Source organism: Hyperolius riggenbachi, chromosome 12, assembly GCF_040937935.1.
Source record: "Hyperolius riggenbachi isolate aHypRig1 chromosome 12, aHypRig1.pri, whole genome shotgun sequence".
NCBI classification, from domain to species: Eukaryota; Metazoa; Chordata; class Amphibia; order Anura; family Hyperoliidae; genus Hyperolius; species Hyperolius riggenbachi.
The window spans coordinates 146,776,880-146,804,331 of NC_090657.1; the positions used below are offsets into that span (position 1 = coordinate 146,776,880).

General features: G+C 42.1%; 1 protein-coding gene across 2 annotated transcripts in view; it reads left to right on the forward strand.

Annotated features, from left to right (window-relative positions):
• Window positions 1–27,452, forward strand: part of LOC137541680 (protein-glutamine gamma-glutamyltransferase 5-like) — a 147,732-nt gene that overhangs the window by 74,492 nt on the left and 45,788 nt on the right. For both annotated transcript variants that reach the window (XM_068263087.1, XM_068263086.1), the window contains exons 5-10: window positions 6,937–7,065; window positions 8,146–8,323; window positions 10,139–10,277; window positions 15,435–15,538; window positions 19,230–19,469; window positions 21,500–21,790. In XM_068263087.1, the coding sequence (XP_068119188.1) occupies window positions 6,937–7,065; window positions 8,146–8,323; window positions 10,139–10,277; window positions 15,435–15,538; window positions 19,230–19,469; window positions 21,500–21,790 (1,081 nt within the window). The remainder of the gene's footprint in view (window positions 1–6,936; window positions 7,066–8,145; window positions 8,324–10,138; window positions 10,278–15,434; window positions 15,539–19,229; window positions 19,470–21,499; window positions 21,791–27,452) is intronic.

Sequence of the window (27,452 nt, forward strand, 5' to 3'; positions counted from 1 at the left end):
TTGGCAGAAACAATGCAAAAAGATCACTTGAACAAGAAACAGACAACAATAAAGAATTGGCTATAAAACTGTCGCATCTCACAATGGGAGAGCACAATGTATGGCGTCACTGGCTTGCGTTGTAATAAAGCAGAATTCCAATGTAGTGACCTCAAAGCATAAGGTCACCGGTGGGTCTCCATACAGTAGTTACACTAATCAGCCAAAACATTTAAACCATATTCCCAATATTGGGGTGTATGCACTAAACTGTGCAAAATAGTACAAGGTGTGTTGAGGTGTGACAGGATAGCCAATCTGACCTGATCACCATCTGAGCCACTCCCCCCACTATAAAAGGCACAATCCCGGGGGCCATTTTCACTCTGCCTGTAGTCAGTGTAGGGAGAGGAGAGCTACATGTAGTGCACCAACTAGGGATCCCCCAGTAGTCTATACACAAAATTAATTTTGTCATCAGGATGGACATTGACCCTGCTGTGTGCTGTACTGATATTTGGTTGTTGCATGCTGGTGGGGTATGTTTTCACCTGTATACAGTTATACAATAAGGTGTGTGACTGGCTGCAGCCCCATTCCAGCTCACTCTCACTGTACATAAGCAATTGGTTGTCACTCACCCCCACACAATGTCACCCCTGTCACCTAACTGTGTGTTACTTTCAGTCATATCAGAAAGTCAGTGTGTGTTAAAAAAAAAATAATAATAATAATAATGATAATAATCTACAGTGCTTCACAAATATTTGTTCTCACTAAGGGCCTGTTTCCACTTGTGCATTGCGATTCCGTCGTGGAAAACGCCTCAACAGGGTGCTTTAGGATCCACTCTCAGGGAACAACCAACAAGGAACAGTCTAAGGAGCGAGGAACCTCTGGTCTTCTGTGTGTGTAGGCCTGACCTGTGGCCAGAGCGATCGCAATTTGCCATGGAGCTGTTGGCTTGCCTCACCTTAAGTGCTATCTGAGAAAGGACATTAAGCACCTAGAGGGATTGTGACAGACAAGCGATGACACAGCAGTCGAGTTGTGGATACCACCAGGCCCAGATTTACATCACAGGAGCCTATAGGCACAGATGTCCTAGCACCCTAGACGTCTCCCTCCATGAACCTACAAACCCCCGCCTTAGCACACCACAAGTGTGCTGGCTGGCCCAGCTGTCACTTCTCCGTTACTTCCCTTTCCCATCATAGGCAGCTACAACTGCTCCTTAGTATTAGGCAGCCAGAAGTACCCTCAACAATAAGTAGCTAGAGGTGACCCCGAGTATTGGGTAGTTAGAAGAACCTCAGTATTAAGTAGCAAGAGGTGCCCCTGACTGAAGGGTGATCTCGTCAGTGGAAAGACCAGGGTGAGTAACCTCTCACTTCACTCTCATCAGGACTATGCATAGGGAAGGAGGAAGGCGCTCAGGGAGGGGAGTGAGCCACCTTTCCATCATCAGGCGCCTGTAGGCACGTGCCTACAGTGCCTTATGGTAAATCCAGCCATGGATACCACAGTGTTACAGCAGTGAGGTGTAATACAGTCCTAATTTATTTAGCTATTATTGGTCACAGGCACAGCTTTCCTGCTCCATCCGCCACCACCCAGTATGGTAATTGTTCCTGCTTCAATTGTTCAATTGCCCCGCCTCCCTCAAAAAATCTATATTGTTATTATTACCCTACCGCATGCCAGTTACTCCAGGCCTCATGTCCGCCGTGGCCATAAGCACAGATATCCTTCACCATCCGCCACCACTCAGTATGTCTTGTTCCTACTTCAATTGGCTTTACTTTCATAACAACAAAGCAATATACAGTGCTGCCGATAATTATTCATACACCTGGCAAATTTTGACTTAAAGGACTTACGAGGCCAAAATCTGCCCCCAAAATGTAAAAAAGGTTAACTACCTGCATGACTTTGTAAGGTAGTCCGCGCCCTCCATGCCATTCCGCCTGGTCCCCTCTGCTCAATAGCCCCCTGAAAGACTGCGACCCCACGGTCCGGGTCCGTATCTGCAGCCTGCATAAAGATGGACGCCGGAGCTGGCCACGGCTGCGCAGTCCGCATAGCCGCTACTGCGGCTGCGCAGCTCTAGGGCCAACCCCCCGATCCACTTAACAGGCAGCGTGATCGGAGGGTTGGCCCTAGAGCTGCGCAGCCGCAGGGCGTCCCCCGTGCCTTACAAAGTCATGCAGGTAGTTAACTTTTTTTATGTTTTGGGGGCAGATTTTGGCCTCGTAAGTCCTTTAAAGTTACTTTTATTCAATCAGCAAGTAATTTTTTGAAAATTGGAAAATGACATAGGTGTCCCCCGAAAGATAATAAGACAATGTACAAGAGGCATTATTGTGGAAAAAAAAACATTTCTCAGCTTTCATTTACATTTGTGCAAAAAGGGTCCAGTCCAAAATTATTCATACCCTTATCAATAATCCTTATTCAAACCTTTCTCAAGGTGATCCTTGGATTGTTTTTCACCTCTCTCACTATCCTCCTGGCCAGCACAGGTGTCATTTTTAGCTTCCGACCATGACCTCCGACATTTTCCACAGTGCTGACCATCTTGTATTTTTTAATAATGATTTGCACTGTAGACACTGGAACTTGAAAACATTTAGAAATGGCCTTTCCGGACTTGTGAGCAACCACAATGCTCAGCCGCTGGTTTGACTGACTGTCCACAAACCAATTGTAGAGAGCTGCTGTTTTTCATCTGTTGAGTTGTTTAAAACCGCTGTTCCAAATTAATCAGGGTAATTAGGATGCTTTAGAACAGCTTGGATTATTTGGAATGGTATAGAACCTTGGATTTTCCCACAGACTGTGACAGTTCGTGAAGGGTATGAATAATTTTGGACAGGATGCTTTTTGCTCAAATGTAAATAAAAGCTGAGAAATGTTTTTTTTTCCCCCACAATAATGCCTCTTGTACATTGTCTTATCTTTTGGGAGACACCTATGTCATTTCCCGTCAAAAAATTACTTGCTGGTTGAATAAAAGGAGCTTTAAGTCAAAATTTGCCAGGGGTATAAATAATTATGGTCAGCACTGTATATATCTCAGAATGTAATAGATACATTTGTAATGACACGCATTCCCGGTCTAGGACACACATTTCTGGTCTCTGCAAAAGTGGCAGCAAACCACAACAGTCATACTAAAGACCTTTATTTGAAAAATCTAGAAACCTTATGGGATTTTTAGCATTTACATAGTATTTTGCCCTTGATCCACCCCTGCCATGCAACTGCCTGGGTTTTGGTATCCTTTGTACACCTTTTTTAAAGAAATTGTAGCTGCAGAGATGCCATGAAGTTTTCAGATGTACGCCACCATTAAAGACAATCGGTTCGCTAACATTTGCAGTAATATTCGCAAACTTAAGCACCTCATTCCTTCAGAGGATCTTCCAACCCTAGTTCACGCCTTCTTCACATCACGGCTGGACTATTGCAGTGCCCTCTATGCAGGCTTTTCAAATAAAAATCTATACAGAATGCTGCCACAAGACTTAAAGGGAACCAGAGATGAACATTTCACACAAAATAAACTTATCAGTCGATAGTTTGTAAAGAATAAATGCTCTACCTGATAATTTTGCTGCTCTGGTGTGCCTTTTTGAGTTCATAAAAATGAAACTACATGATGACTGCACAGTCAGTGCACACATTTCACACAACAGCCACACTTGTCTGTTTTTGAGAGTTTCTTTCTCGGCAGCAGCAGCTCCTCCCAGTCATCAGAGCTCTCAGTATGCAAAGCAGGAAAGCTGAGCCAGGAGGGGGAATGCTTGGGCTTGAAAAGACTTCACAGAAGATTGACTCAGCTATAATGATTCCAGGTCAAATCTAGACTGAATGCTCAGTCGGGGATTCTTATCACAGCTGATAACAGGCAGATTTAGCAGAGAAGAATGAAACTAAAAGCAGAGTAAGTGTTTACTGTCATGTTCCCACTGATAAATGTAATAAAATACATGAGGGTGCTTCGTCTCTGGTTCTCTTTAACAAGTCAACCCGCCATTGTCACATAACACCAATCCTTTGCTCACTATGCTGGTTACCCACAAAACTGAGAATCCTTTTCAAAATTGGCATGCTAACATTAAAATTCCTACATGACCTAGGCCATGGATACCTGAAAGATTTGTTGCAACTGTGTTACACCTCCCACAACCTCAGATCAAAAGGAACCAATAATTTACCCGTCAGGGATGCCCCCTCTCACCAATTATATTCGTCCTGATCATGGAAACCATTGCACAAAAAATTAGAACCAACCCCCTCATAACAGGCATTGATATTAAAGGTACTAAACACGTAATCAGCATGTTTGCTGACGACGTGGCTCTGATATTATCTAACCCCCTAAGCTCACTGCCCCAACTATTATTAGAACTAGAACAATTTTCAGCAGTATCCCTATATAAACTCAACCACTCCAAATCCTTTATATTACCACTGAACATCCCTCCTGATCTAGAACGATATCTTAAAAAGTCATTCTCGTTTGCCTGGGCAGAGGGTGCAACTACTTACTTAGAGGTTCAACTGGCATACCCTATATCAGATCTTTTTAGACATAACTTCATCCCCCTCTTGACAGAGGTTAAAAAAGAATGTACCAACATGGCCAAACTCTGTATATCCTGGTCAGGAAGAATAGCGGCCTTTAAACTGTTCATTCTACCCAAAATCTTATATATGCTTAGGACACTACAAATCACAGTTCCAAAGTCATGGTTCACAGAAATAAAGAGGGCTATAAATAACTTTATCTGGCAGGGGAAAAAGATTAGAACCTCATACCTAATAATGACCCTCACTAAACAACAAGGAGGTATGGGCCTACCAAATATTGAAAAATACTATCATGCATCCAACCTCAATATGGTAAAACAGTGGTGGAATGCCTCATCTCAAAAACCATGGGTCCAACTAGAGGAAACTCTATCAAACTCAAAACTAAAACACATACTAATTAGTATATTAATGGGAGCTGAACCCCCCAAATCTCCTTATAATCCAATACAAACGTCTCTGAAATCATGGGAATACTTTGTTAAGCATCCCCCACCTAATAAAAATAATGTCCAATTTCCAATCCCACTAATAACCCTCGAACACTATGTTAAAGATTTGAATCTACACTCTTGGATGAATTCAGGTATAATTAATCTCCAAGACCTCTTCTCTGGGAAACAAATTAAACTCTTTAGTGATCTACAAAAACAATACAATCTCCCCCAGTCCCAACTATTCACCTATCACAGAATATTTCACTTAATCAGAAATGTTAAAATAGTCATCCCAACCTTACACCCAAAAATTTTAACCATGCTAAATTTCCCAGGCCACTTCAGGGGTGGGATTTCCTGTTGGTATAAACAGCTAGAAGCGGAAGAAACATCTCCTCTAAAGAGATATGCTACAATATGGACAACAGATCTAAAATCTGAAATATCAGCTGAAGATTTAATTTCTGCTTCCAAACTAGTGTCTAAAATATCTCGTTGCAATTCCCATTGGGAAACTACTAAGAAAATTGACTATAGATGGTACAGAACCCCTAGACAAATAGCATCTTTCTCAACCTCGACGTCCGCAACATGCTGGAAGTGCAACTCCGCTTTAGGCACATATGTGCATATGTTCTGGCAATGCCCACTGGTTACTAAACTTTGGCACCAAGTTGAAACATTTATCCGTAAAATCCATAAAACCAATTTCAAGTTACACCCAAAATTGGCGCTCCTTCTAATTAATGATGAAACCATCCCCCCCACCCTACGCCCACCTATTTACCATCTTATATTATCTGCTCTATACTTAATTACGCTAAACTGGAAATCCCAAGAAGAAATTCCCCCCGCTCACCTACTACTATATACCAAAAACAATATTCATACGGAACAAAAAGTGAGAAGCAGATTAGGTCTAGAAATATCTAATTTTCAGATACCAATTGACTGGAACTAATCTAATCTATTTAACACCTGAATTCATCCAAATAACGTATAAATTTACCTATATATTTGTTTTTTCACCCTCCCCTTACTCAGGCATAAATCATACACTATAAGCCACGAATCATAGTACCAATAATAGTAAATTCTAAGAGAGAGATAGTTGTTCTCAAATATTCAGTTTCTATAATTTAGTTTGTTTAGTCATGTTGTAGTAAGATTTATTATATTCACAACAACCAGCAATAATATTTTGAATAGATTTATTATATAACACCCGAGGTTCAAGCAAATCACTTCAAAACTTCCATAAGCTCTTAAACTTCACAACATATTATCCTAGGGAGGGTCCGTTCTGGCCCACTGTGTCTCTGGGATACTGGCATATCAATGTAAAAGATAGATACCCACACCTGGCTACCTATTAGGTAATGTAAATGCCGGTTCGGGAGTATCTTGAACTAAAGGCCCTTGGAATTTCATGGGCAACCAGTATATGACTATCCACTATTTAGCTAATTGAGGAGATATGCCTCACATGTCATGCAATCAACCTACAAATGTTCAATGCTTATTATAATTGTTCAATGTTTACTATTGTTCTGAATCTTGGACACTGTTCTTCTTCTTATGTACAACCTCATGTGTTATTCTCAATAAAAATCTTTATAACGAAAAAAAAAAGGAACCAATAATTTGACTACCCCCAGAGTCCAACTAAAAACCTTTGGAGCCAGAGTTTTCTGTCACGTTGTCCCTACTCTTTGGAATGCCTCTCCAAACTTAATCAAGACAGTTCAGACCCTAAGTCGTATGGAAGAAAAGCTCTAAACAAATGTTTTGTTGCTGCTGTTATAGCTAGCGAGAGTTTATTACGTTTATCTAGAACTATGAGTAATGTGGGTATTTTAACTACAAATATCTATAAAATATTAAGAGGAACCTTTTCTCTTTCTCCCTTTTCTACCAATTTTAGTTTGAAGATGGAATTGCTGATGTCTGCTTGAAACTTTTAGATATGAACCCGAATTTCCTGAAAGATCCAGTATGGGATTGTACTAGGAGAGGAGATCCCGTCTACATCAGTAGAATCATGTCTGCAATGGTGAGTAGAAAGTACCCTCAGTGATGATCATGAAGAAACTGATGGGTCTGTGAAGTGCTATAAACTGTATAGCTTCACAATGGGCTTGGTTTACTAAAGCTATTTGGGGCCGAAGATTCTTGCGGAGTGATTCATTGTAGCAGTAGAAATATGCCTCCTTATATCTTTATCAATAGGATGTTACGACATTAAAAATGTGAGCTGACAGTTTACATTTTAATGCTACTTTATAAAAAGGCCCTCAAGTACAGCAGCAATATTTTTCAAATTAAACTTGGGATGAACCGAAACCAAAAAACAAAACAGATACTTACCTTTGTAGAGGAAAGCTTCTCCCCATGTCCTCCTTGCCCATACCCCCGCAGCCTGGAACCCTCTGGAAGTTCATGACTGTGCTTCATGCTTGCTCGATTGGGTTGATAAGTCCGGGCGGAAAATGTAGGTTGATCGTGTCATTCCATTCAGTTAACAAAGAAGAGAAGGTACTCTCAGCTGTCCGCCTTGCAGTCCCGATCTTTACTTCTTCCTCAGGTCTTCTTCACTTCCTGTCCCCAGGTGCCTTTGTGATGTAATGCAAGATAGACACTAGGGGGTCTCTATTGATCACAGCGTCTCTAGTGTCTGTCCCTTGCATTACACTGCAAAGGTGTCCGGATGGTTGGAAGTGAAAGGGAGCAGGGAGAAGCAGAGTCCGGGACCAGCAGAGACCAGGACCGTGGACAGGTGAGAACTTGGGGGGGACTGGGACCTGGCAGGCACACAGATTTTCAACAATGCTGAACTCAATTGAAAATCTGTGTGCAGTGTGTGCAGACAATCAAGCAGATAGATCCTCTCTCTGAGCAGATAAGGATCGGAGAGGGATCTGATCACCATATCGACCAGTGTATGGCCACTTTTAGGTAAGCATCTGTATTTTTTTTAAATTTTATTTCACCTCAGGTACACATTAAATAAATTTAGGCTACATTAATAGGATCACTTGTTTTCTCCGCAGATCACAGCCCAGAGAGCTGCAATAAATCATGTCCTGTAATAAACATAACCTTTTGTCATGTTCTCATTCTTTCAAACCTGCAGATCAATTCTAATGATGACATGGGAGTACTGGAATCCTGCTGGGATGATAACTTCCACAGTGGTGTCAACCCAAATTCATGGAATGGGAGTGTGAATATACTGCAACTCTGGTATCGCAGTGGCTGCAAGCCAGTTCGATATGGACAGTGCTGGGTCCTGGCTGGAGTCATGTGTACAGGTACATTACTATTTCATTTCAGTTGAAGCCAACCTCCATTTAGATTCACTAGAGGGAGCAGTAAAGAATTCAGTTAGAGAACCTAAGGAAAAGAGGAAAGCCTTTCTAAGTATAGACAGTTTGGTTAATGGGGAATGTCGAAAACACTTCACTACAATTGGATTGGGTATGGAAAACAACAAATACTGGGACTGGGACCAGACCCTAAATAGCCCATCCTCAACAGTATTGTAGTACCTAAAATATAACTTATTAATACGTTAAAATTGTAAAACAGGCCAAACAACCACCACCAATGAACCAAGTATGGGAAATGACTAACAGGTGAACATATCATAAGGACTATATCATGCCTGGCTGCAGTATAGTGCGCTCCGGCATTACCTGTAAACGTAGGGTGAGGATGACAGTCGTCACAATCGGACATCCAAACACCATTAAACATATATAGTCCTAATGAGTAAAAATTACCGACAGGAACTTACCACAGGGTGCACACTCCCCAAATAATGGAAAGGTAAGTGTGAAGCCAGAAAGTAGTGAAGGGGCCTCAATCCCTGTACATCAAATAGTCATCCTATACATATAAATATCACCCCCAAACATTCAACATGTTTCGAATATTAAACAATATACCAAGTCTTCATCAGGAAAAATAAAAAAGGTGCATAATCAAACGCGCATAGTGACAGTGATACAATGCATAGCCCAAGTCAGAGCTAGCCTGATAACGGCTAACAAACATGTATCTATAGAGAGACCACTCCACCCAAGTTAATTGACTGGTCACACCTCCCTCTTATCCCACACCTGAACTACCTCCAATGTCAAAAAGGTGGGGGCGGGTTGTAGGCGGGTTATAGGGGTGAACCAAACACAAAAACAAGTTCGAGCATCTGCATATAAGTATAAATCCATAATAAAAAATCTGACCCAAGAAACTAGATCTGCCCTCTCACATATGCCTACTTGCAGACTGCACTCACCAGGGCATAATGTAGTGCACCACCTGGTCAGCAGCCAAAACATAAGAGTAGTGGGCGGTGCCATATCATCATAAGTTTCCTGCGCCTAAGCCCAGTAAAACACGTCCCCTCATAGAAACGGACAGCGCTATTCCCTGGTCCATAGTCATTGCATGCTGTCAACATCAGCCTGGTAGTGCTGCCAAACAGCTACTTTTACCCTTTTATTTTATCTGTGGCTTCTGTCTCTATAGTTACTTTTAATAATTTTCTGTATATGTTATTTATATTACATTTACAATAAAAGACTAAAGGTCATTTTTCAGTTACATACCTGCTTTAAAGTGCACCTAAACTGACAGGGATATGGATGTTTCCTTTTAAAAAATACAATTTTTCTGGCAGTCCTGCTGATCTCTTTGGCTGCAGTAGTGGCCGAATCACACACCTGAAACAAGCATGCAACTAATCCAGTCTGACTTCTGATAGAGCACCTGATCTGCATGCTTGTTCAGGGGCTGTGGCTAAAAGTTTTAGAGACACAAGATCAGCAGGAGAGTCAGGCAACTGGTATTATTTTAAAATCCCTATCCTTCTCAGTTTAGGTTCACTGTAAGCACCACGGAACAAATCCTAGCCTTTCTGAAGACCTGCTACCTCAAGTATTTTATTGTCTTTAGTCATACCAGAGTGTGTTAACAATTTCATTCGCAGGTTTAGAATAGCCAGAGGTGTTGGCAGCCTTGTACCTGAAATACTGAGTACTAAAGTGTTTGTGTTGCTCGCACATTCCCTCCTTGTCTGTTTGCCCAATTCCAGCGGTTTCATGTCTCTGCTCTTTTACTTACAGTGATGAGATTCCTGGGAGTTCCTACCCGCGTAGTAACAAACTATGTATCTGCCCATGATACTGACTTGAGCCTAACTGTGGATGAGCTCTACGATGAGAATGGGAAGAAACTTGCGGCTGTAGAAGGAGATTCTATCTGGTAAGAAATTAGTTTAAGGCTTTTTTGTAAAACATTCAGTTAAGTGGGTAGAGTTTTTTTTTTGTAAAGAATTGTACGTTACAAACCAGTGATAAACTGATACTTAAGACTGTCAACATGCACATACTTTCTTAACCCTTTAGGATCCAATCTATTTAGAGTCTTGCAAGTGCTCCAGGCCAATTTATGTTAGCACATTTTTTATTTCTTATTTGTTGCATTTCCCTGCTTCTAATTAGTACTGCTGTAATGTGCATTTATAGCCGCTTGTCACTAGGGGGCAGTGTGAGATAACAACAGAGGACATTTGCTTTCAGTTTCTATATTTTCTGCTAGTAGAGAGGGAGCAAAGCATTTCAAGAATTTACAGCACAACGACTTCTGCCGACTGAAGTCAAAAGCAGTGCACTGGTCTCAAATGAGATAACTCAGTTGAAGCTGCTAATGGGTTAGCAGGGAATAGTTATAGGACAATAACACACATATAAAGTATACTTACTAATTTTCTATACATGTATGAGTTTAGCAAAGTGTGTAATGCTTGGTACACTCCCTCCCAGAACGATTATTTCCAACACGTCCGATCTGAATTTTGATCGATTTTTCAATTTTGCTGATTTTTTTATAGTTTTTCAATTGATTTTCATAGAACTGAACGAATAGCGATCAAAAAAAAAAAAAACTATTTAAAAAAAAACAAAAAAAAAAAAACAACAGAAAATCAAAAAATCGATTGAAATTCAGATCGGACAAGTTGAAAATAACCGATCTGGCATGTAAATCTGGCAGAAAATTGTGCAAATTGTTATGCAAGGTGCACACCATTTAGAAAACTGCAAAATCAGTGACTCCCAAGCAAGGAATCAGGATACACTAGATATGCAGACAAAAAGTAATTCCAATGTCTGGAGTTTATCTAAGGTGTGTTTAGTGACGGGCAATCGCTTATAGTAGAGCAGACTTTCTCAACTAGGGTTCTGTGAAACCATAAGATTCCTTGAGAACTGTACAGAGTTCCTTTTTCTGCTTATTGAGAGAACCCTCAGAAGGGATTGTACCTCCTTGGTTCCTTTACAGTATGTCCTCTTCGCTCATTGTCTGCAATAGGGCATGCTATAATAAGTGGTACTAATGTCCCTCTTTCAGGACTTTGTCCCTCTTTCTATATAAATGTATAAAGGTAGCAACTAAAAATGTGTTTGATTGACTCTAAACTTTATTCCCATCCTTTAAATTGATATATTACTAATTGTAAAATGTTAATATGAAGGAAATTGAAGCAGGATAGAAAGGACCCGTGTGGTTTGAATTATAAATCAACATATTTTTCTTATGAAAGCTTTATGGTATGCGTGACTAGGGTTGTGACAGGGCGTGATCAGGGGTGTGGCAAGGGCATGGCTTAAGTGTCCCTCTTTCCCATCTCAAAAAGTTGGGAGGTGTGCTTAACCCCATTCAGGCGCTGTATTGCATGACACAGAACGCTAAAAGTGGCTTACAAGGGTAGTCACTAAATGATAGAGAAAAAGGAGTGGTAAGTTTACGGGATCGGTTGAAAAGGGCGCCCGAGCTGCCTGTATGAAAAGGGCGCAGCCATAGACATCAATGTTATTTCTGGAAATATGGGCTACAAGGTGTAGAAAAGGGCGCCCGAGTTTTGATATAGGCTACAAGCGGGCTCCCCTTCGTAGCCCATATTTTTTCGGCTACAGTAGGGTGCCCCTTTGTAGCCCATATTTTTTTCGACTACAAGGTTTTCGGCTACAGCAAGGTGCCCCTTTATAGCCCATATTATTGCCTTTTTTTTGTAGCCTATGTTTTTATATGGGCTACAAGTGCTGGAAGCCGAATTATTTCATTCCCCCACTATCCATGGCGCCCTGGAGGGGGAATAGTGATTTACACACCCCGGAGTTTTTTTTGTAGCCTATGTTTTTATATGGGCTACAAGCACTGTAAACCGAATTATTTCATTCCCCCACTATCCATGGCGCCCTGGAGGGGGAATAGTGATTTACACACCCCGGAGTTTTTTTTGTAGCCTATGTTTTTATATGGGCTACAAGCACTGTAAACCGAATTATTTCATTCCCCCACTATCCACGGCGCCCTGGAGGGGGAATAGTAATTTACACATCCCGGAGTTCTTTTGTAGCCGAAGTTTTTATATGGGCTACAGCAGGCGCCTTTTTTGTAGCCGAAGTTTATATGGGCTACACCAGGCGCCTTTTTTGTAGCCAAAGTTGGTGTATATATGGGCTCCACCAGGCGCCCTTTTTTACCGGCGCCCTTTTCATGTAGACCCAAGTTTACGATTACCACTATTCATAGCATCCATAGACTTCCCACAAAAGAACCACTGAAGAGCTAATGCAGTAATGGGGGGGGGGGATTGTGGGCCCCCAGATATTGGGGCCCTGGTGCAATTGCAATCCCTGCATCTCCTATTGCTACATTACTGGGTACTATAATAGGTTGCTCCATGCTATAATATGGACGCAATATAATAATGGGCACTATAACAACGTATTTATAGCTAAACTATGCAATGCAGGGGAAAACAGAAGTCCTGAACTACATTGCATTATCTACACAACTAAGTTAACTCCTTACTACCCTGCTTCACCTCAGAAGTCCTTTAATGCTGGGGAGTTCAGGAAATGCAAAGGGCCCCATGAGTCAGATATTTGCTTCCATATCTAACAAAAAGATAGGATATAGTTTGTTTATGGTGTTTGGTTTTAGGATTATTGACTCTGCTCAGGGCGACCCAAAACCACTAAGAAAGTATAGGGGACCTAGAAGACTGAAAAGCCCTTCTACTATGAAGTTAATGTGGTTTGCCTTCTTAAAGATCCACTATCGCGAAAATTGTACAATTTTATATACGTACCTGTAAACATATCCAAATAAGAAGTATGTTTCTTCCAGAGTAAAATGAGCCATAAATTACTATTCTCCTATATTGCTGTCACTTACAGTAGGTAGTAGAAATCTGACAGAACTGACAGGTTTGGGGCGAATACATCTCTTCATGGAGGATTCTCAGCAAGGCTTCTTTTTTTTTTTTTTATTTATAAAGACACTCCCTGAAAAGGATATATACAAAGATGCTGGCCAGCCTCCCCACTCAACATACACTTTTTTTTGGTGGTTGGACAGAACAACTGCCATTCACAAAGTGCGTTTGAAATTAAACAAAACCCTGAGAATCCCACATGAGGAGATGGGCTAGTCCAAAACCTATTGGTTCTGTCAGATTTCTACTACCTGCTGTAAGTGACAGCAAAGTAAGAGAAAAGTAATTTATGTCTCATTTTACTCTGGAAGAAACCTTCATATTTGTATGCATTTACATGTGATTAAAATTTTACAATTTTCGCAATAGTGTTCCTTTAAAACAGAAGGTATGTGTGATAATTCAGCTTTAAGTGAACGTATGTTTAAAGCTGAATTATTGCAAATGCCTTCTGTTTTAAAGGATACCAGAGCCGAAATCAATGTGAGAAATGGGGGGAGCAGGCATGTATGATAAGCTTTCCAGATGCTCACGCTCCCCTGTTCTGCATTCTGCCCCTCCGCTGCCTCTAACTGCCCTCCGCCACCCTCTGGCCGGGTTGGCCATCACTGCACCTCCCTGCGGGAGCGTTCTACGCATACCCATGACGTCATGGTGACGTCATACTCATAGCACTCCCGGCCGCGGTGCAAGTGCTTTACAAAGCGTGAAGCCAGGCCAGGGTAGGCGCAATGAAACCTAAGGTAAAGAGGCAGAGGAGGGGCAGCATGGAGAATGGGGGGAGCGGTGAGCATCAGGATAGCTCACCATACATGCCTGCTCCCCCCGTTTCTCATAGTGATTTCAGCTTTAGTACCGTTTAAGAAGGCAAATCACACTAAGCATTGCTTTTTAATAGGAGGGTATTTCGGTCTCTTTTAGTCCCCTATACCCAGTTGTTTTGGATTCTGGATGCAAGCCTGGCTTCAGGGGCATAAAGAGATAATTTGCATATTTAGTAGTGGTACATTGTAGTTAACCACATATTTCACCTATCCATTTAAGCCAATATTGTTTTCACCTTATGGACGAGGGGGATTTTCTCTTTTCAGCGCTCTTCCCTTTCATTCCTCAATAACTATCACTATTTATCACAACAAAATGATCTATACCTTGTTTTTTTTTCCACCACCAATTAGGCTTTCTTTTGGGCGGTACATTATGCTAAGAATTATTTTATTCTAAATGCACTTTAATGGTAAAATAAGAAAAAAATGGAAAAAAATATTTCTCAGCTTTCAACCATTCTAGTTTTAAAATAAAACATTCTACTGTGGATAAAAACCATACATTTTATTTGCCCATTTGTCCCGGTTAGTACAACATTTAAATTATACTTCTAGTACAATGTATGGTGACAATATTTTATTTGAAAATAAAGGTGCATTTTTTTCAGTTTTACATCCATCACTAATCACAAACCCAAAATGTAATAATAACATGCCCTCTTGACATACATATTTAAAAAAATGATTCCCTTATGTATGTAGGTGTAATATTACTATTTTGGCGCAAGATGTCCTTGCGCATTATTTCACAATAAGTATGCTAAATAGGAAGTAATGAGTGGCTGTTACATTTTGGAAGTGACACAGGCATTTAAATGATGCCGGCGATCACGGGGACCTACAGAGGAGATGAATGAATGGGAACAAAGCTCCCATTGATTAATCTAACGATCGGCGGTGGGAGCGGCAGAAACGAGCAAGCGGGAGGGAGTGCGGTGGCACCAATTGAGAATGATCACCGTTTTTGAACAAAATGTATCATTTTTGCCGGACAAGCAAGGATTGGCTCAGGAGACTTCTGTACCCTGTCACCAACCCCCCCGACGCCAATCACCATCGCAGACTTCTGCCCAAACGATCGCATGCACACAGCCCCGCAGACTGCACGGATGTGAGCCTGACATCCCTGCGGCTACAGGGATGTCAGGCTCACATGTCTCTGCGGCTGAAATGGTTAAAGCGGAATTATTGCAAATACCGTCTGTTTTAAGAAGGCATATCACACATGAAGCCAGTCTCTGGATTTTATTTAACTGAAACTAAAATGATACAATTTGGAAAGCTTGATTTTTCAGTACAGCTGTTTTGTAGGAACTTTCATGTTTGGAATGAGTGCTGGATGGCAAGGAGAGACCTTCGACCAGGATATGATGGCTGGCAGGTACTGGATTCTACCCCTCAGGAAATAAGTGGAGGTATGTTCATATTATTTATACAGTGGGACCTTATTTTGTGAACATAATTTGTTCCGGAAACATGCTTGTAATTCAAGGCACCTTTATATCAAAGCAAGTTTCCCCAAAAGGACTATTGGAAACTCAGATGATTCATTGCAGAATCCAAAAACATTTATAGAAAAATATTTTATACAAAGTACTGTGCTGTATAAAGTAAAAATTGTAAAAAAGACATTTACAATAATTAACAATAATTTCTATCTGTTGGCTCACCCCAACCTTTATTTTTGTGTGGCTTTAACAAGAAACGTATCCAATGACACTGCACTCAGATTAAAGGGGAACTGAAGTAAGAGGTATATGGAGGCTGACATATTTATTTCCTTTTAATCAATACCAGTTGCCTGGCAGCACTGCTGGTCTTTATCTCTGCAGGAGTATCTGAATAACACCAGAAACAAGCATGCAGCTAGTCTTGTCAGCTCTGACTTTAAGTCTGAAACACCTGATCTGCTGCATGCTTGTTCAGGGGCTATGGCTAATAGAATTACAGGCAGAGGATCAGCAGGGCTGCCAGGCAACTGGTATTGCTTAAAAGTAAATAAACATGACAGCCTCCATATACCGCTCTCTTCAGTTCCCCTTTAAAGCAGTATTAAACTCTGACATAATTCTACTAATATAATAAATGGGAAAGTTCGGATGTTTGGATGTTTGTTACTCGATCACGCAAAAATGGCTGAACGGTTTTGAATGAAATTTGGCACACACATAGTACATTACCTGGAATAAAGTATAGGATACTTTTTATTCCCATAACCAAAAAGGGGGCGGAGACAAATACAAATTTCACTGGAAAATGTAAACTGCAGCCATTCTTACACTGTTAATGGTAGGGTTTTCAAACTTTGCACAGTTCGTCATTGGGTGACTGGGATTAATATTCAGAAAGGTGGGTGGAGTCTTTAAAAGCCAATCAAAATTAACCTATTGATTTTCAAGGGGAATATTTACATTGCCGCCATTCTTGCACTGTTAATGGCACAAGCCTCAAACCTGGTACAGTTGACCATTGGGTGACTAGGGTTCAATTTCAGAAAGGGGGTGGAGCCACAAACAGCCAATTAGATTTGTTTCATTTCAATGCAAATATTGATGTCAAACACCGCAAAGATCACAAACTTGGTAATTGATTAATTGTGTGTTAGGGTTAGAAAAGTAGGCACAGCCAACACCAGCCAAATACATAAGCGGGCAACGCCGGGTCATAAGTGGGCGGAGACAAATACAAATTTCACTGGAAAATGTAAACTGCAGCCATTCTTACACTGTTAATGGTAGGGTTCTCAAACTTTGCACAGTTGGTCATTGGGTGACAGGGATTAATATTCAGAAAGGTGGGTGGAGTCTTTAAAAGCCAATCAAAATTAACCTATTGATTTTGAAGGGGAATATTTACATTGCTGCCATTCTTGCACTGTTAATGGCACAAGCCTCAAACCTGGTACAGTTGATCATTGGGTGACTAGGTTTCAATTTCAGAAAGGGGGTGGAGCCACAAACAGCCAATTAGATTTGTTTCATTTCAATGAAAATATTGATGTCAAACACCGCAAAGATCACAAACTTGGTAATTGATTAATTGTGTGTTAGGGTTAGAAAAGTAGGCACAGCCAACACCAGCCAAATACATAAGCGGACAATGCGGGGTCATAAGTGGGCGGAGACAAATACAAATTTTACTGGGAAAATGTAAACAGCAGCCATTCTTACACTGTTAATGGTAGGGCTCTCAAACTTTGCACAATTGGTCATTGGGTGACTGGGGTTCAAATTCAGACAAAGGGGTGGAACCACAAATAGCCAATCAGATTTGTTTGATCTCAATGCAAATTATTGATGCCAAAGACTGCAAAGCGCACAAACTTGGTCATTAAGTAACTGTGTGTTAGGGTTAGAAAAAATAGACAGAGCCAACACCAGCCAATTAGCGAAATACTTACCCGAACAAGGTCAGGAAATTAGTGGGTGGAGAAAAATACAAATTTCATTGGGAAAATGTAAACTGCAGCCATTCTTACACTGTTAATGGTAGGGTTCTCAAACTTTGCTCAGTTGGTCACTGGGTGACTGGGATTAATATTCAGAAAGGTGGGTGGAGCGTATAAAAGCCAATCAAAATTCACCTATTGATTTTTAAGGGGAATATTTAATTGCTGCCATTCTTGCACTGTTAATGGCACAAGCCTCTTGCCCGGTTAATCACCTGTACCTGGTACACTTGGCCATTGGGTGATTTTGGTTCAAATTCAGAAAAGGGGTGGAGCCAATCAGATTAATTTTATTTTAATGTAAATTATTGATGCCAAAGGCCGCAAAGCTCACAAACTTGGTCATTAAGTAATTAAGTACTTGTGTGTTAGGGTTAGGAAAAGGGGGTGGGGCCAACACCTGCCAAATACATACCCGGGCAACGCCGGGCGTCCAGCTACTATTCAATAAAAATATGTTTTCATACTTTTTATATCCCATACAGTTATCATATTTGCTTTTGTGCATAAATAATATTATTCATTTAGAAATTACAAGTTCCCAAAGTACAGTTTTGTTTGCTCTGAAAGCTGTCATTGCATTTCATTCATAACTGGTGTATTTATATTGTATTCGAAGAAGTTTTTGCACAGTCAGAACATGTTTACGTTCCTCTCTGCTACAATTAAGTAAACACAAGATAATGTTATCACCAGATGTGGCTCTCCTTGCAGGGACCTTGCTATTGAAAAAGTAGGGTCGGGGCAAAATGAGTTGAACTAAGCCCGGGGCTTCTAATGGTCCCCCACAGACATCCTGTGCCCGCACAGCCACTCACCAATGCTCTGGGCCCTGCCTCTGGTTCACTTCTGGAATTTCAGACTTTAAAGTCTGAAAACCACTGTGCCTGCATTGCCATGTCCTCACTCCCGCTGATGTCACAGGAGCGTACTGCACAGGCCCAGTATGGTCTGTGCTTGCGCAGTATGCTCCTGGTGACATCAGTGGGAGTAAGGACACAGCTACGCAGGCACAGTGGTTTTCAGACTTTAAAGTCTGAAATTCCAGAAGTGAACCGAAGGCGGGCGTGAGTGGCTGCGTGGGCACAGGATGTCTGCGGGGACCATTAGAAGCCCCGGGTAAGTTCAACTAATTCTTCCCGACCCCCTACAGTATTCCTTTAAGGTACAATTAATTACAATTCTGCAGTGTCAAAGGGAGAAGAACCATTGGCTCAGTTGTGACGGATGACGTGATGAGTGGATACAGAACACATACATCACGCCATCACATCATCGCAATGCATACGTATGTGTACACCGTCTGTGAGCTGGGCACAATGATGGCTCACCCCTGCTGCCTCTCAAATCTCTGGTCGAGTAAAACACTATTCCCCCTCCGAGTTGTAGCAACTAGGAAGGAGGAGTAATTTACTGGTACCCCGAATTACCTCTCCATGCCCCGCGCAGTATAACATTACTGCTATGGTTGTACCAAACCACCTGCTTTCATCACGACTGCTTGTATATCAATACATTGCTCACGTATCAAGTCAAAATTTAATAAACTGTCTTGCAAAGCACTGTTAAACCAAGTTACTTGCAATCCAAGGTTTTAATGTATATGCTTTATGACTGTAAATCAGCAGTTAGTGGGTAACCTTGTTCTTTCATCACAGGCACATTCTGCTGTGGCCCTGCACCACTGAAGGCAGTGAAAGAAGGAGACATGGATGTGGATTTTGATGTTCCCTTTGTGTTTGCGGAGGTGAACGGAGACATTGTCCACTGGGTTCTCCGAGATGGGACAGCTGAGAAGGGCAATACAGACACCTATTCTGTTGGGAAATACATCAGCACTAAGAGCGTTGGTAGCAATACTAGAGAAGATATAACAGACCAATACAAGTATCCAGAAGGTAAGGATAAATCCATAAATACAAAAAGAGCCTGCTGGGTACTAAGCAGGTAATTTGGACGCCAATAAATAGTGGAGGAGAGGAAGTACTAAGCAGTAAAGGTGGTGCTGATATTGGCAGAAATTGCAGCAGTGGGGCCGGTGTAGGTTAGTGTTAGGCATCGGTAGAGGGAGGGTTAGTGTGACAATAGAGGTCGGTTTAGTGTTAAATATTGGCAGATTTTGTGGCAGAGGAAGGTAGTGGTGGGGGTTGGTTAGGTTTAGGCATCGGTAAAGAGAAGGCTTGCATGAGAATCTGCATTGCTTCAGTATTGTGAGCACAGTGTACTGTTTGTGTGTGTACAATATCATTATACTGATTGTTGTGTATTTACATAGCATTGACATCTTCTACAGTACTTTTACATAGTGTATATAGTCATGTCAATATTACTGTCTCTCAGAGGAGCTTACAGTCTAAAGGCCCGTACACATGCCAGAAACTTGGCCGAGGTGACCAATATTGACCGCCTCTGCTGAGGATCCAGCATGTGTATGGCAGCCCCTGATGCCCCCGACCACTCAGCCAACGATCCATCCCGGAGAATCACTTCGCTACAGGGTTATGTAAAATGCTGGTATATTATACACTGGCACTTTTATCCTACAGTTAAAGGAATACTGTAGGGGGTCGGGGGAAAATTAGTTGAACTTACCCGGGGATTCTAATGGTCCCCCACAGACATCCTGTGCCCGCGCAGCCACTCCCCAATGCTCCGGCCCCGCCTCCGGTTTACTTCTGGAATTTCAGACTTTAAAGTCTGATAACCACTGCGCCTGCGTTGCCGTGTCCTCACTCCCGCTGATGTCACCAGGAGCGCACTGTGCAGGCCCAGTAAGGTCTGTGCCTGCGCAGTAGGCGCCTGGTGACATCAGCGGGAGCGAGGTAACGGCAACGCAGGCGCAGTGGTTTTCAGACTTTAAAGTCTGAAATTCCAGAATTGAGAAGGGGCCGGAGCATCGGTGAGTGGCTGCACAGGCACAGGATGTCTGTGGGGCACCATTAGAAGCCCCAGGTAAATTCAACTTATTTTCCCCTGACCCCCTACAGTATTCCTTTAAACCAGGTTAGACAGCTTTACAACTCTTTACTATTAACCCAAAGTGAAAATAAACGTATGCGTTAATTCATTGTATGCATAGCACCAATGTCAAACAAACCATTAACAGCATAGAAATGAGTCTCAGATTTTTATTTTAAGTTGACTGGCTAATTTTTCAAGATTGAGTCCGATGGTCACAGTAGCAGTTTAGAATTCACAGTCTGCCTACTTAAGCTGAAATAGAAGTAGGGACTCTTTGCACTTTCCTGCAGTAAACTTCATTAAAAGCCTTATTTCACAGTTCCTCAGCTTTTTTAGGTTCTCTTTACTTCTCTGGAAACCAGACTGATTCAACAAGCTGTTCAACAAACTCTTCTGCATAGATTACCACTCATGTTTTTTTTTTGGGGGGGGGGGGGGGTTTAAACTCTTTCTCTACTGGAAAACAAAAAGGGACATCAGACAGTTTCTTACTAGGATTAGTAACATACAGTATGTACCTATGTTTGTTTTGTCATTAGCTTGATTCATCAAGCTGTGTTGCTACAGCAGCAGGAGCTAAAATCCACCAGCGCAAGGTAAATATGGGGCACGCACGCTACGCGCGGTAGTGCTGCGTATCGTGCACTCCTAAAATATGACCACTCTTTCCTAGTTATGGCTGCTCCTTGCATCTACCACGAGATTAATGAATGCAGTAGCAGCCTTGCTAGTAAAGAATCGTAGTCCCAATACTTCACATTTCGTGGTAGATTCAAGGAGTGGCCATAACTAGGAAAGATCAGCGGTAATTTAGAAGTGCACGCTACTCAGCACTGCCGCGCATAGCAGAATTTAACTCGCCCTGGTAGCTTATAACTCGTGCTGCTATAGCAGTGCAGCTTATTGAATCAAGCTACGTGTTACATGTCACTTCAGGTACACTTTAAATCCTGTTATTGTTTTGCAGGCTCACCCCAGGAGAGGGCAGTATTTGAAAAAGCCTTTGCAAATATGAAGTCGAAGAAGCCATTCAGGGAAAGAAATACAGTCTTGGCATTGAACTTTGATGTGTCTTTAAAGTTGGCCAAGTCCCCAATGGTTGGACAGACTGTCACCCTCATCTACCGAATTCACAACAGAAGCTTTGAAGCCAAGACATATGCAATAAGTCTGAGCGCTCAGGAGATGACGTACAATGGGAAACCACTGGAACAGTTCTTGAGTGAACAGTTTGAGATGCATGTGAATGCCAACAGAGGTGAGAAAGGCCCATCACCACTACTAGAATATAGAGACAATTTTTATTTTTGCGCACAAAGCAGTTGAATTCCTCTCCCAGCCCACCTTTATATTATTCCACTTAATTCACTGCTCTTTTTTTTAAAATAAATACATTTACACTACCATTAGGTTGAGACATTATCTGTCATTTACAGCATTTAAACGTATACTTTTTTTTTCCTAGCATAATTTTAGAATCGATTTTCTCCAAAACTATAAGTTCTTTTTGAAAAAGTTCTGTCTTGTTCCCTCTGTGTTCCTAAACATACTCTGCAAATTTGGTGTTTCTACCACTTTCAGGGGATTTGCTATTAATTGCTAAAGTCAGCGGTTATTAACCTATTTCCCACACTCAGCACAAGAAATTATTTTCTCAAAAAATATAATGTCTTTTTGATTTTTTTTCTCCTTTTGTTCCCACAGTCCTCCTTAACATACCCTGCAAATCAGGGGCGCCCAAGGGCACAGGCAGTACAAACAGTCGCCTAGAGTGCAATTGCCGCCAATAGGCGCCGCCCACCGCCATACCGACACACTACACTGTAGTCACGCATGCTACAGCTGCCAGCTGCACTCGCCGGCTCTCATTTCCTGCTTCCCTGTCACATCTCATTCTCCACTTCCTTCCAATAGCGAGGATCAAACATGCTCTGCTGCCCCGCCTCTAGTAGCCACTCCTTTCTAACACCCAGAAGCAGCATCTTTGTTTACTTCTCCACGTGGCTCTAGCCCCGCCCATAACTCCGCCCCCCGCCAGACAGACGTTCGGATTAGGCAGGCTCGTGTGGCTACTTCCTGACCTTTCATCTGCATTGCCCCCTGCGTCCCCCCTCCTGAGTGTGATGCAGCGCTGGACACCAGAGCCCAGGGAGGCAGAGGTGACTGCTGAAGGGAGGGTACTGGAGAGAGAGGAGACAGAGGAGCTGCAAGCCAGTGAGGACTGAGTGAGAGGCTGACAGGCACAGACCACTGAACACAGAGATCCCGAGCAGCAGCATTAGCCCTCAGGTGAGTAAACACGTGGTTCCATTTACAATCCCCTGCCTCACAGATAGCACTCCATCCTGTCTGGGGCCCTTCCCTCAATCCCTGTCACTCCAGATAGTCTGATGACACCCTGCCCCAGCATGGAGGAACATCACGGATCACTTCTTCCTGCACTCCATAAAACTGCACAGATGCTGTGAGGGGATCTGTGCTGGAAGTGCTGCTGATGTGATTGCCTGATTGGAGTTTGCAGTCTGCACAGTGATCTTACAGGGAGAGCTTTCCTCACTGGAGGCCACAAAGAGGCCAGTATGCAGGCAGCACATCTGCACTTCTGGCATTCCATGTGCTGCAGGTCACAAGTCCTGTTGCTGTTCAGCCAATGCCCTGGCATGTCTTTATTTAGCACTGAGCAAGCAAGCCTGATCTCAGGCTGACCACCTGCTCATATCTGTGTGCAAACATGCTCATTCTCCTGCATGTCATTCTGGTAAAAGTTGTGCCTGTGAATGGCTGGCTGGACCATCTGTGCAAAACCAGCTGAGAGATGCAGCAAAGATTTCTGAAATTCCTGTGTCACATGCAGAGGCAAGGGAGGCTTATATGTGATAAAGGCAGCTTCTTCATTTAGCTTGGAATTAACTACAATGATGAATCAAGTGTGGAAATGAATATAGTAAGCACTTGATTCTCCATGGAGTAGTCATAATGTGTATTCCTGTAATATGCGGGCAGTTTGCAATATCTTTTATCTGGGGAGCCTGAGAGAGTGACACTGTGACATTATCGTTGCTGACACTAATTTGGAAATGAAGCAAGCAGTTTTCTACGTTTTTTTTTTCCTATACATGGATGGGTGATGGAAGAGGGGATTTCTGGGGTTATACATAGAGATGAGCGTAATGACTTAATTACGATTTCGCGAAATTTCACGTATTAGTGTAATTATGATTATGGCCGTAAGTACATAATTGTAATGAAGAAGGATTTCGCGATATTCCGCGTAAGTGTAATTTTCGCGTAATTTTCGCATTACAGTGGGTATCGCAAAATTACGTTTGCCTTGCATGCAACCGTTTGTAAGCGTAGTTACATAACGTAATTTCGCGATAGTTCATATTACTGTAAGCGTTAATTTTCGCATCGTTTTCGCGTTACGGAATGCTATTTCGCATATAAAATTCGCCATGTAGTGATATTTCGCATCAAAATTCGCCATACAGACGAAAATGCCTTTGGCGAAAATTCGCGAGCAACCCTGCTAACAAGTAATTACGAAATTCGCAAAATTACGAAGAAATGCGAAATTACGTTATGGTTTAACGCAAAATTACGGTATGAACGAAATGCGAAATTACGCGTTGAAAATTACGCTTACGGTATATTCAATTACAATTTTAATGGCAATTACGCTACCATAATTTCGCATCGTAATAGCAAATTTCGCATGCGTAATTATAGTAACGCGAAATTTCGAAAATTTCGGCTCAACGGATAAGCTGCCTGCCTGCTTATCCATATAATGCTATGGCCCCAGAAATCCCCTCTTCCCCACTAGCACCAACCATGTACTGTATATAGGAAATACTCAGAAAAACTGCTAGTTCCATCTTCTAACCAGCACTTGAGGGGTAGTTGGAATGAACATAAAAAAGTACATGGAAAGTATATCAAATGTGGAATTTTACTGTAGCATATAGTGTGTGTATGTGTGTGTATGTGCATATGTATGAAGAATGGGGGGGCTTTAATCGCGCATGCGCAGTACTTTCACGCCGGCCGCCGTGATGACGCGAGGCGGCCGGCGCGTGACGTCAGCTGCGTCATACGCGGAAGGAGCAGCCCGACACTCGGCCGTGTGTCGCCCGGGCTGCGGCCGGTCAGCTATTCCGGAGCGGGGAGTAGGAGAGGAGCCAGGACGCCGTCTTGGGACCTCCCGACCAGCACTGGGCTGGAAAAAGCCCCGGGTGAGTACAATTTTTATTTTTAAGATGAGCTCGGAGTCCCTTTAAGTCTATGGAGCCTGTCGCAAACCGCCGGTTCGCGAACATTTGTGATAAATTTGCGTCCGTGAAAGCAAAATTTGATTTTCGCTACATCACTAATCGTAAGCAGTTTTCTGGACAGCTGGGGGAGCTGTTTAGTCAAACTCAAGATCCTTTTCCGAGCTGCATAGTGAATGGCATGAAGTGGAATTTAAGTCTTGCGTAATGTACAATCAAAACCTGCTGTTCTACTCTTAACTGTCCAAATAGTTATCCTACCTGTTTTTCTCAAAGTAATGTCCTCACTCATAAGTCCTCTGCAGATCACAGTGCTGCAGTCCCAGGAACTATCATTGCTCAAGCGTTTTACATACAATTCATTCAGAAAGTTATTTGATAAGGAAAAATAGCTTTCATCTACTTACAATTAAAGAGCAGAAACTGTCATTCTGTAAACCCCACAAACCTATAGAGCTTTAGCCAGCAACAATAGAAAGCTTTTTAGAAGTCTCTGATCACAGCATGTGTGAAAGGAATCAGCTTTTGTAACAAAGTCGGTGTGGGGAAGGCACGGGCTGTACCATGCAGGTAGGTGCCCCATTTCTTTGTCACTATTCACAGAGGAATGAATTACTGTTTGTTTCTGCACTGCCCACACACACTCCTTTTTTCACAAATCATATGAGAACAGGTGAGAGATTTTTCAGCTACAGAGAAATGATCTGAAGAGAAGGAGGCTTATTTTATTCCTGTTTTTGCATGCTTACACCGCCCCCTCTTCCTGGCTGTAATTTCTGTTTACTTTACACCGCATAAGGCATAGAGAGACACAGAAGCAGCTACTTAGTTACAGTGGGTTGCAAAAGTATTCGGCCCCCTTGAAGTTTTCCACATTTTGTCATATTACTGCCACAAACATGAATCAATTTTATTGGAATTCCACATGAAAGACCAATACAAAGTGGTGTACACATGAGAAGTGGAACGAAAATCATACATGATTCCAAACATTTTTTTACAAATAAATAACTGCAAAGTGGGGTGTGCATAATTATTCGGCCCCCTTTGATCTGAGTGCAGTCAGTTGCCTATAGACATTGCCTGATGAGTGCTAATGACTAAATAGAGTGCACCTGTGTGTAATCTAATGTCAGTACAAATACAGCTGCTCTTTGAGGGCCTCAGAGGTTGTCTAAGAGAATATTAGGAGCAACAACACAGTGAAGTCCAAAGAACACACAAGACAGGTCAGGGATCAAGTTATTGAGAAATTTAAAGCATGCTTAGGCTACAAAAAGATTTCCAAAGCCTTGAACATCCCACGCAGCACTGTTCAAGCGATCATTCAGAAATGGAAGGAGTATGGCACAACTGTAAACATACCAAGACAAGGCCATCCACCTAAACTCACAGGCCGAACAAGGAGAGCGCTGATCAGAAATGCAGTCAAGAGGCCCATAGTGACTCTGGACAAGCTGCAGAGATCTACAGCTCAGGTGGGAGACTCTGTACAGTGCATGACTAATAGTTGTCCTATGGACAAAGTTGCCCTTTATGGAAGAGTGGCAAGAAGAAAGGCATTGTTAACAGAAAGCATAAGAAGTCCCGTTTTCAGTTTGCCACAAGCCATGTGGGGGACACAGCAACCATGTGGAAGAAGGTGCTCTGGTCAGATGAGACCAAAATGAAACTTTTTGGGCAAAATGCAAAAACGCTATGTGTGGCAGAAAACTAACACTGCACATCACTATGAGCACACCATCCCCACTGTCAAATATGGTGGTGGCAGCATCATGCTCGGGGGTGCATCTCTTCAGCAGGGACAGGGAAGCTGGTCAGAGTTGATGAGAAGATGAATGGAGCCAAATACAGGGCAAACTTGGAAGAAAACCTCTTGGAGACTGCAAAAGATTTGAGACTGGGGCAGAGGTTCATCTTCCAGCAGGACAATGACCATAAACATAAAGCCAGGGCAACAATGGAATGGTTTAAAACAAAACATATCTATGTGTTAAAATGGCCCAATTAAAGTCCAGATCCAATCGAGAATCTGTGGCAAGATCTGAAAGCTGCTGTTCACAAACGCTGTCCATCTAATCTGACTGAGCTGGAGCTGTTTTGCAAAGAAGAATGGGCAAGGATTTCAGTCTCTAGATGTGCAAAGCTGGTAGAGACATACCCTAAAAAGACTGGCAGCTGTAATTGCAGCAAAAGGTGGTTCTACAAAGTATTGACTCAGGGGGCTGAATAATTACGCACACCCCACTTTGCAGTTATTCATTTGTAAAAATTGTTTGGAATGATGTATGATTTTCGATCCACTTCTCACATGTACACCACTTTGTATTGGTCTTTCACATGGAATTCCAATAAAATTGATGCATGTTTGTGGCAGTAATGTGACAAAATGTGGAAAACTTCAAGGGGGTCAAATACTTTTGCTTGCCACTGTATTGATTTTATATTTCTGCTTTCTATTATTTTGAAGAGATTCCAGTCACAGGATTACAGCCAGTGAGGACAGTCTCTGTATGCTGGATGTGCTGGACACAGTCCTCCATCAGTGAAAAACGTTCTCTGTAAATGTAATTTTTTTTCTTCACACAAAAAATGAAAAGATGAACAAGCCTTTGCATTGCTATTTGCTAGTGATTACTGGAAATACTG